This window comes from Oncorhynchus keta, chromosome 10 (genome assembly GCF_023373465.1).
Source record: "Oncorhynchus keta strain PuntledgeMale-10-30-2019 chromosome 10, Oket_V2, whole genome shotgun sequence".
NCBI lineage: Eukaryota > Metazoa > Chordata > Actinopteri > Salmoniformes > Salmonidae > Oncorhynchus > Oncorhynchus keta.
The window spans coordinates 44,265,206-44,275,802 of record NC_068430.1 but is presented as its reverse complement, the minus strand read 5'-3'; the positions used below and the strand labels follow the sequence as shown (position 1 = coordinate 44,275,802).

The window sequence follows — 10,597 nt, the reverse complement described above, 5'->3', positions numbered from 1 at the left end:
TTTTACTTTCAATTTTCTATTAATTAAAGGTATCTTTACTTTTACTCAAGTATGACAATTGAGTACTTTCTCCACCACTGCTAGCTAATTAGCTATTCTGTTGAAACAATCTATCTAGTCTTTACCTGTGAATATAGTTTGTTCTGCTGCTGCCTACTAACAAAACATTGAATTGAAGCCTACCATGTTCCTGACAGTAAGATGACAGATGCAACTCAAAAGGTAGCAACTACGACACTGCTGTTTGGTGATGGTAGCTTCTGCCTGCAGGACGAGTGCAATGCACGCTCACATGGGGGCAGAGGGGCAGACAAGGGGGAATGTTCCAAGATAAAACAATGAGAAAGTATCTAGTTTTATGGGCAATTCATTGAAACAACAACAGAGAAAATAGACAAAAAGTGAAATAAAAATGTTTGTTTTTTTTAAATGCCACCTACCTGAAAGGGCACTTCTCTAATAGGAGGTCAAAAGGGCAGGAGCTCAGGCAAGCTTAGACCTCTATCTGTGCACGTGCCTGGCATCACTCCCACTCTTGGGAGCCTTTTGAGTTTTTTTTTTCAGTATATATTTTGATGATTCAGGTCCAGGGTTTTGATGAACATTAAATGATAGATAACTTTGTAAAACGTTGTGATGTAGAAATGCCAACAGCATGCCAACAGCATGCCAACAGCATGCGTACTTACCTGTTCAGCAGTAAATCTGATGGCTGTTCTGACTTAGACTGTCAACTTTAATTTCATAGCCCTTTAAATATGTCAGTTCTGTGTCTTTGGAAGTGATGATGGGGAGTGTTTATGCTTTATTAACATATATTTACCATGAACACAATTGATGATACTTTGGTAATAAACATTAAGCACGCGCCTATGTTCTTTTAAAGCTGTATCCAGTGTGCAGGCACATTGCTGTGTACTGCAGTTACAGTGGGAATATTGTGGTGTTGGCTGTAGGTCAATCAGTGTGTTTTTCCATAGACAAGCATCTCTAAGGTCTCTGGCTCTAACCCACCAGACTCAAAGGTCTGAGTCCCAAATAATCCTACGGGCCCTGGTCAAAAGTAGTGCACTATATAAGGAATAGGGTGCCATTTGGGACTGAAGAAGCCTAAGTTCTTCAGCTCTGAGCTCCGCGGTCTAAACAGTGGAATCATCCCAGTCATCTTCTAAATGATGGAACAGGACGTTCCTGCAGCACGTTTACCCAGACTACCCCTCCTGCCTGGCCTGATTATGACTGGCCTATGGTTGGAAAACAGCTGCTGTACTGTCACCACTCTAATAGTGGGGATAGAGTGGGTATAGAATGCAGAAACAGTAACAGTGGTGGTTGCAGTTGGAATATGGGTGTAGGGTACAGTAAAAGTAAGTATGGGGAAATTAAGGGGTGATGAAGAGAGGGAAGGAGGAGGCATTACATGGGCTTGCTCCTACCTATCTTTCCGATTTGGTCCTGCCGTACATACCTACACGTACGCTACAGTCACAAGACGCAGTCCTCCTAATTGTCCCAAGAATTTCTAAGCAAACAGCTGGAGGCAGGGCTTTCTCCTATAGAGCTCCATTTTTATGGAATGGTGAGAGAGACGCAGAGTCCGTCTCAACCTTTAAGTCTTTACTGAAGACTCATCTCTTCAGTGGGTCATATGATTGAGTGTAGTCTGGCCCAGGAGTGTGAAGGTGAACGGTAAAGGCTCTGGAGCAACGAACTGCCCTTGCTGTCTCTGCCTGGCCGTTTGCCCTCTCTCCACTGGGATTCTCTGCCCTATTACAGGGGCTGAGTCACTGGCTTACTGGTGCTCTTTCATGCCGTTCCTAGGAGGGGTGCGTCACTTGAGTGGGTTGAGTCACTGACGTGATCTTCCTGTCTGGGTTGGCGCCCCCCCTTGGGTTGTGCAGTGGCGGAGATCTTTGTGGGCTATACTCGGCCTTGTCTCAGGATGGTAAGTTGTTGGTTGAAGATATCCCTCTAGTGGTGTGGGGGCTGTGCTTTGGCAAAGTGGGTGGGGTTATAGCCTGCCTGTTTGGCCCTGTCCGGGGGTATCATCGGATGGGGCCACAGTGTCTCCTGACCCCTCCTGTCTCATCCTCCAGTATTTATGCTGCAGTAGTTTATGTGTCAGGGGGCAAGGGTCAGTCTGTTATATCTGGAGTACTTCTCCTGTCTTATCGGGTATCCTTTGTGAATTCAAGTATGCTCTCTCTAATTCTCTCTCTCTTTCTTTCTTTCTCTCTTTCTTTCTTTCTTTCTTTCTTTCTTTCTTTCTTTCTTTCTTTCTCTCTTTCTTTCTTTCTTTCTTTCTTTCTTTCTTTCTTTCTTTCTTTCTTTCTTTCTTTCTTTCTCTCTCTCGGAGGACCTCAGCCCTAGGACCATAACTCAGGACTACCTGGCATGATATCTCCTTGCTGTCCCCAGTCCACCTGGCCGTGCTGCTGCTCCAGTTTCAACTGTTCTGCCCGCGGCTATGGAACCCTGACCTGTTTACCGGACGTGCTACCTTGTCCCGGACCTGCTGTTTTCAACTCTCTAGAGACAGCAGGAGCGGTAGAGATACCCTTAATGATCAGCTATGAAAAGCCAACTGACATTTACTCCTGAGGTGCTGACCTGTTGCACCCTCTACAACCACTGTGATTATTATTACTTGACCCTGGTGGTCATTTATGAATATTTTAACATCTTGTCCATGTTCTGTTAAAATCTCCGCCCGGCACAGCCAGAAGAGGACTGGCCACCCCTCATAGCCTGGTTCCTCTCTAGGTTTCTTCCTAGGTTTTGGCCTTTGTAGGGAGTTTTTCCTAGCCACCGTGCTTCTACACCTGCATTGCATGATGTTTGGGGTTTTAGGCTGCGTTTCTGCACAGCACTTTGAGACATCAGCTGATGTACGAAGGGCTATATAAATACATTTGATTTGATTTGAAATGGAGGGGTGAAAGAAAGGAGGAAAAGGGAGGGAGTAAGAGAGAGGGAGAAGCTGAGGCATAAGAGTGTGAGGGAGAGGAAGGGGTGAGATGGATTGAGCAAGGGAGCCTGGGAGTGAGACAGTGAGGGAGAGGAAGGGGTGTGTGAAACAGTTCTCCACATGTGTTCTCCTCATTACCCTGAGCTGCATGCTGCTCATTCTGCAGGAATGTACTGTTAACGTGTCTATAACCTCAGCCTGATACACATATACGCATGACTGCACGCACATGAACACACACACACTTAATACGACTCCCCATTGCACTAACCACACAGCTGCTCTGTGCAATAAACTCCCTCACATAATACAAAGCTTAACAGTACTCAGCGTAACACACAGCACTCAATAAGTAATACATGTGCTGCTTCTGTCTTCCTGTGTGTTGATGCAGAATCACAGGACTCAGTGGGGCGGTTTCCCAGACACAGAGTAAAAAAAATCCTGGACAAAATATTAGACAAGTCAGTTAAGAACACATTCTTATTTACAATGATATCCTAGAAACAGTGAGTTAACTGCCTTGTTCGGAGGCAGAACAGCAGATTTTTACCTTGACAGCTCAGGGATTCAATCTAGAAACCTTTTGGTTACTGGCCCAATGCTCTAACCACTAGGCTACCTGCCACCCCGTGTGTGTGTTTGTGTGTGTGTGTGTGTGTGCCATTTGGGAATGATCCAGAACGCTACACAAGTACATAGGAACGAACATACCACAATCGGCAGAGAGAACTCTAATGGAAGACACATGAGAAAGCAGTATGCTGATACATTATATAAAGGATACTGGGAGAGAGACCAAATGGGAGAGGGCTTTTATGGGGGTCAGAACTAATTTTTATATTATCACAGACACCTGTCCACTCCCCCACCCACCACATGCACAGGTCTCAAGTACACACACACACACACACACACACACACACACACACACACACACACACACACACACACACACACACACACACACACACACACACACACACACACACACACACACACACACACACACACACACACACACACACACACACACACACACACACAGAGTCTGGTGAGAATACATCCTCCTTCAACAGGATAGGAGTGGAGATTAAATGTGCTGTGGAGGGTCAGAGAGAGAGGGAAGGAGGGAGAGAGAGTAGACGAGAGGATTGGAGAGAGGGAGGGAGTGGAGGAGAGGGGGAAACACTATGACCTTCAGAGGGAAAGATAGCCAGGGAACCAACCCAATAGGAGGCTTGTCCACTGAGAAGGAGAGGAGGGAGAGAGGGGGAGAGAGAGGGAGGCGTAAGAGAAGGGTGGGAGAGACAAAAAGCAGAGAGACAGAAAACTCGATTTGATAAAAGAGGGCAGGTACCATTGGCAGGTAAGACAATGTTTGTTGTTTCTTTTCTCTAGGGGGGGCGCTTATAGATGTGACACGGTTGATAACAGAATGTAAACAAAGTGAGGCCAGGAGAGAGTGTGTGTCTCTCAGAATATGTGAGGTGTATGTGGGGACGAGGAGTGTGTGTGTACGTGTGTACGTGCGTGCATGTCTTGGCAGAGAGGCGGACGTGAACAGAGCCTGGCAGTGTGTGTTTCTATAGAGGTGCGGAATGAGAGCGGTACTGAAAACTCTTCCCAGAGAGAGAGCTTGTTGTAGAACGCTTGTTGCTTCTGAAATGCTTGTTGCTTCGGCTAAAGTTCTCTCACAAAGCACACCTATCCATTTCACCTTTGTTCAGCTAATCATGTTGATTTCCTATTTCAAGTTGATGGAAGCGTTGTACTGGGTGGCTAATGAACAGAAAGCAGAGTTGATCCTTTTCACAGTCTGGCTTATGAAAACACTGCTGTGCTGTGTTTGGCCGGAGCAGGCGAGACTGTATCACTCTATCCTCTACAACTCTATGCTTTACATAGGGCTTGACAACTGTCCTGGTGTCTGTCAAGACGTATGTCTGTCTCTCTGTGCAACTGTCTGTTCTGCCACATGTCACATGTCTAGACAAAGTATACATGTAGCTTCTAGGATTGGCAGGTCACAATTATATGCAGAGTTTTGTTTATCAGTCTTTATCAAGTCTTCGAAAACAGAGAAAAAGCTTTCTGAAATCTCCAGACACATTCTCAGGAACATTTATTCCTTCATAATGGGCTGTGGTCTGGTCTGGTTTGGTTGGATTGGATCTCTGTTTTTTTACACAACAAAAAAACTTTGTCAATGGAATTCATTATTGACAAGAATCCAGGCTGCATGGGGAACATTGTGAAAATGGAACAATGTGGTTCGAACAACATATATTTGCTGTCTAATACTTTCTATAAAGCATCTACGTCATTCTGCCAAAAGAACTGACAGTTTTTTATTTGACAGTTGGCAAGATTTCCTGAAAAATAATGGGGCACCCAGAAGTTTAGACAGCCGGGCTATACATCTGCCTGCCATCTCATGTAGTTTTAACAGTGCAGGCAGTCCAATGTTGTTCCTTTGCTTGTCTGCAGCCCCTGCTCTGTCTTTCTCAGTATTTTCCAAATGGGGCATCACAGCCTTGGCATGGAGATAAATCATACAGGGTTGTTGTGGTCAGAAAACAAAACTATAAAACGCTTTCGGCGAGTCAAAGCCCAGCAACGTTGACGTGTTACCAGTCCCATTTCTGACTCGTCTTTAGATCTCGTCTCCATAGAGTTTCCAACCCTGCTGTAAAAGTGTTTCCGAGATATTTCATAGTGACTCAATTAAATCAACAATGGAAAAGTTCATATCGTTGAAGGATTCTTATAATCTTTCCTGGATGAACAAGGAGCAAGTGGATAACTCTAACACAGTTGGTGACCCAGGTGTGCTGATCCCTGAGTATTGGAGTGTTGTCTCAACATATATCTCTTGTTGATTTATACAACCCTCACTCGCAGCTTAGCTGTGACTATGGTATAGACTGTCCTCTCTCTCGTTGTCGAACAACATCCCTAACTCTATACTGAAGTCCTGACATCTTGATGACGGCTGTTGGGGTTCTGGACTACTGACAGAAGAAAAGTGAAATCCCACTCTGGCCTGAGTGGCCTTGCGAGAGAGCACGATTAGTTTGAAAGGAATGGAAGTTCAGAGATGTTTATCCTGGCCTGGACATACTTAGGCTGGGGGAATAGTTGTCTAATGACTCATGATATTCTCATATATTTATCGAACTGGCCAGAAGGCTTTCTCACGATAAAGAAAGCATAGAAACACACAGTCAATCCCACACTGTTGTAAGATGCTGACCCACAACACCTTGTCTTTTTGCCAGTAGGCAATAGAAAGCTTGACATAAAAATGCCTGGATCAGAGTCACAGTAACCATATTTATCCTGAGGACTCGGTCAATAGCTACAAACGAATAACCCACGACTGTTTTCCTCTGATCTGCAGTGGGCTTCTAGGTGTTCGACTGCTAAAGAGAAGTAAGAAAAAGACAGAGGGGGGAGAGAAATAAAGAGAGAGAGAGAAAGAGATGTTTATGGAGATTCCTAGTGAGGGTCTCTCTATGCTGTTAGACAACCAACCCTCCGCCCGTCTCAGAACTCCAGCCGCTCTGGAGCTACAGCCCTTCCCATACAGCCCTCTCTGTTCCCCCTCGTTAGGAAGAAACTCTCTCTGGACCAACACACACAATGGAGGCTTTATCCTTCAGCTCCCTCGATACCTCCCTCTGTCACTCCCACTCTCTAACTTAACCCCATCTCATCCTCTCTCCCTCCCCATTCTCTCTCGCCCTCTCACTCCCTTATCCCTCTCCCCCCCCCCTCTCCAACTTCTCTCTCTGTACCCCTCTCTCTCCTTCTCTCATCCACTCTCCTTTCCCTTCCATCCCTCTTTAACTCCTATCTCTCCTCTCTATACCTCTCGCTATCCCCACCTTTCTCTCTTTCTCTCTTTCTCTCACCCATCCTCTCTCTCCTTCTCCCTCTTATTTTGAACAGCCGTAAAGGAAAAGCTAATGCTTTACCCAGATATGAATGAGAACCATGTCTGTGTCCTTCGCCTGCACAGGTCACTTCACTCAACTCAACCTTTATATAAGCTGCTTACAAAGTCCCTGCAAAAGGCTAGAGGAAAATATGACTGTAGTGGTTGCTAGCAAGCAATCCACCACTTGATAACATTTAGGGCATAATGATGCCTTCGTAACTTAGAAGACCTACCGGTAGATGCACAGTCATACTGCATAAAGGATTGTCTCCTGAAATCTGGTGCTTTACCAAATGTCAAATGTGGTATAACTATTTTCTTACCCCTTTAGTTTTACATTTTCTTACATACAGTATACATATATATCTCCTCCATCCCCTCTTTCTCTCCTCCTCATCCGCTCTTTCCATCCAGGACAATGAAGACAGGTGTGGGACTCTACACTGCCCTGGTGCTCTGTCTCCTGATGGGGACAGTGTTTTTACAGAGACCACGGCCTAAGAAACCTCCTAAGCCTCCAAAGCCCAGCAAGCGCCCCTCCTTCAAGCCTGCCCCGCCACCTAAGGAACCAGAACCCCAGGAGCCCACAGATTTCCCCCCTCCCGTTGTTGGCCCCCCTTCCATGTTCTCTGACTGTCCCCGGGAGTGTTTCTGCCCCCCTTCCTTCCCCAATGCCCTCTATTGCGAGAACCGGAACCTCCGTACGGTCCCTGTGATCCCGTCCAGAGTACAATACCTGTACCTGCAGAACAACTACATCTCCGAGGTAACGGCGGAACCCTTCAACAATGCCACAGAGCTGAGATGGGTCAACATGGCCAACAACCGCATCAAAAAAGTGGACAAGCAGGTGAGAGCTTTATTTGATTTATTTCTTTAGTATTTGATTAATTTAGTCATGTATTCAGTTATATTCACTCATATATTTTTTTGCTCTATATGTCTGTCTGTCCGTCTGTCTTTCTCAGGTGTTTGAGAAGGTACCTGGTCTGTTGTTTCTCTACATGGAGAGGAACCAACTGAAGGAGGTTCCTGATGACCTGCCAGCTGGGTTGGAGCAGCTCAGACTCAGCCACAACCAGATCTCCAAGATCCCATCTGGAGCCTTCGGCAAGATGGAGCACCTCGCTCTGCTCGACCTGCACCACAACAAGGTACCCACACACATCCATGCAAGCAAGCACAAGCACACATGTGCAATCAATCAATCACACTCACAAATGTGCAAACACACACATGCGAGTGCATGCACGTAGAAACACACATACATAAATCATATAAACACACACTCCCACACTTTCTGTATTCTCGGTTGTGTTTAGTTGAGTGACAGTGACATGGGGAAGAACACTTTTAAAGACCTGAAGAACCTGGTTCAGCTGAACTTGGCCCACAACATCCTGAAGAAGATGCCAGCTAACATCCCCAACGGCATCGCACAGCTATTCCTGGACAGGAACAACATTGACAACATCCCTAAGTAAGCACACTCAGGCACGGGAGCACGAGGCAAGCATGCAAGCGCGTATGCACACACACACACGCGCTCACACATACGCACACACGCATGATCTATTGACCGAGAACGTTGGTGTGAGATACAACAAATCATCAATGACATTGTGCTCAACTCTCTATCCCCGATGCACCTGGAATACAAACGTTGTTTTCAACAATGTGGATAAGACATGAGCGTGCTAAAGTAAGAACCCTCTTAACAAACCCGCTTGTTTTCTCCATACAGGGACTACTTCCAAGGCTTCTCCAACCTGGCGTTTGTGAGGCTCAACTACAACCAGCTGAGTGATAAGGGAGTCCCTAAGGCTGTGTTCAACGTATCCACTCTGCTAGACCTTCACCTGGCCCACAACCAGCTCACCTCCGTCCCCCTGTTCAACCCCCAGCTGGAGCACTTGCACCTCAACCACAACAGCATCGAGAGTGAGTAGCCTAATATAAGACTGTAATAGGTCCGTAAACATGACATCGACACCTCAGAGAGTGAGTAACACGACACATATCATGACTCCAAACACATCACAATCATAACAGCATCGCGAGTGAGTAACACACAATGGCAGTACAACCACAAGTAGCTAACGTAACCACAGCAGCATTGAGAGTGAGTAACTTGTTTGTGTATGTGTGTGCGTGTGTCAGGTATTAATGGGACCCAGCTGTGTCCATTTAGTCTGTCCTCTGAGAGTCTGACTGATGAAGCTCTGATGCCCAGGCTCAGGTAATAAAACTTCATATACAGTACATAACACAATAGGCATGGTTGACTGATTGATTGATTAATTGTGTCTTAGATTTTTTGATTGAATGATTGATCGATCAATTCATTGCTTGATTGTTTGCTTGCTTGCTTGATTGATTGATTCATTGATTAATTGACACCCACCAGGTACCTGCGTCTGGATGGGAACCACCTGAGTCCTCCTGTCCCTCTAGATGTCATCATGTGTTTCAGACACCTCAAGTCCATCGTTGTCTAGAACCAGGCCTGGAGTCAGGGGCTGCTTCCGGGCGCATACACATACACAAACACACACATACATGCACACACGCGCACTCAGACACAGTCAGCAAACGGCAGCAAACCTACGCAGATGTACGCAAGGCCACGCACGGACACAAACAGACATGCTTGCCCATACGCAGTCACACGCACATACACTCACAGACGCACACACACACACACACACGACTATTTCAGATGGGTGAAATGGTGCCAAATAACCTGAGTGAAATGCTAGCTGTACGGCTTTGACAACTTCAGGAATATTTCACTCGTCTAAACAAATATTTATAAAACTAAGAACCAAGCCGTCGCATTGACTACATCTTTGAAGCATGGATGTATCTGCAGTTACTACCATGTAGTTTAAAATGCCCTTGGGGAATCTGTGTTTTTGAGGTACTTTGTTTATAAAAAAATATAAAATTATATCCTTGTTTCTTGTATAAAGCAGTTGTGTACAAATAAAATAAATCAAATCTGCTCTTTGCCAAATCATGTATCCTTTCCTATCCACATCATTCCTATCCTTATGAGTTCCTGATTCAGTTAAATCATGCATCCTTTCCTATCCACATCATTCCTATCCTTATGAGTTCCTGATTCAGTTAAATCATGCATCCTTTCCTATTCACATCCTTCCTATCCATCTGAGTTCCTGGTTCTGCTAGTTAAGGTCTTGATGAGCAGCTAAAAAAGTAGAATCAGGTGTGCAAAATTGGACACCCCTGCTATAATCCCTGTGATCCCTGTTCCTAGCAGACCCATTCCTGCCATATGATGTAGATTATTATCTCCATATCCGCCTGTCTGTCTGTCGAACCATACGGTATGTACAGAATATGTAAACATACAGGCGCGCACGCACACACACACACATACACAAGACGATGACACAGTTGATCTTTTAGAAAGAGCTATTTTGAGAAGAACACGCATACGCAGTCATGAGAGGTTCAGTTTACATCAGCAAATAAACATTGGAAGGAAGGGTGAGTCCTTGTTGACGATGCATATGTGTATCATAAAAGTTTTACATTCATACCGGACCATTCATTGTGCTGAAAAGGGTGCAGTCAAAATGACTGCCGAAATTGAGGGCTTCATGCCCATCCCTGCTTACCTGAAACGTAGGTCAGACTACATTACAAGGAAAGGAGAAAAA

At 45.4% G+C, this 10,597-nt stretch overlaps 1 protein-coding gene across 1 annotated transcript; it reads left to right on the top strand.

Annotated features, from left to right (window-relative positions):
• The first annotated feature begins 4,174 nt into the window (after window positions 1–4,174).
• LOC118388809 (prolargin) lies at window positions 4,175–9,915 on the top strand. The gene is made up of 7 exons (XM_035778290.2): window positions 4,175–4,337; window positions 7,326–7,761; window positions 7,880–8,065; window positions 8,234–8,391; window positions 8,656–8,852; window positions 9,072–9,150; window positions 9,319–9,915. The coding sequence occupies exons 2-7, from the start codon at window positions 7,330–7,332 to the stop codon at window positions 9,407–9,409; spliced, it is 1,143 nt and encodes a 380-aa protein (XP_035634183.1). The 5' UTR covers window positions 4,175–4,337; window positions 7,326–7,329; the 3' UTR covers window positions 9,410–9,915.
• The last annotated feature ends 682 nt before the right edge of the window (window positions 9,916–10,597 follow it).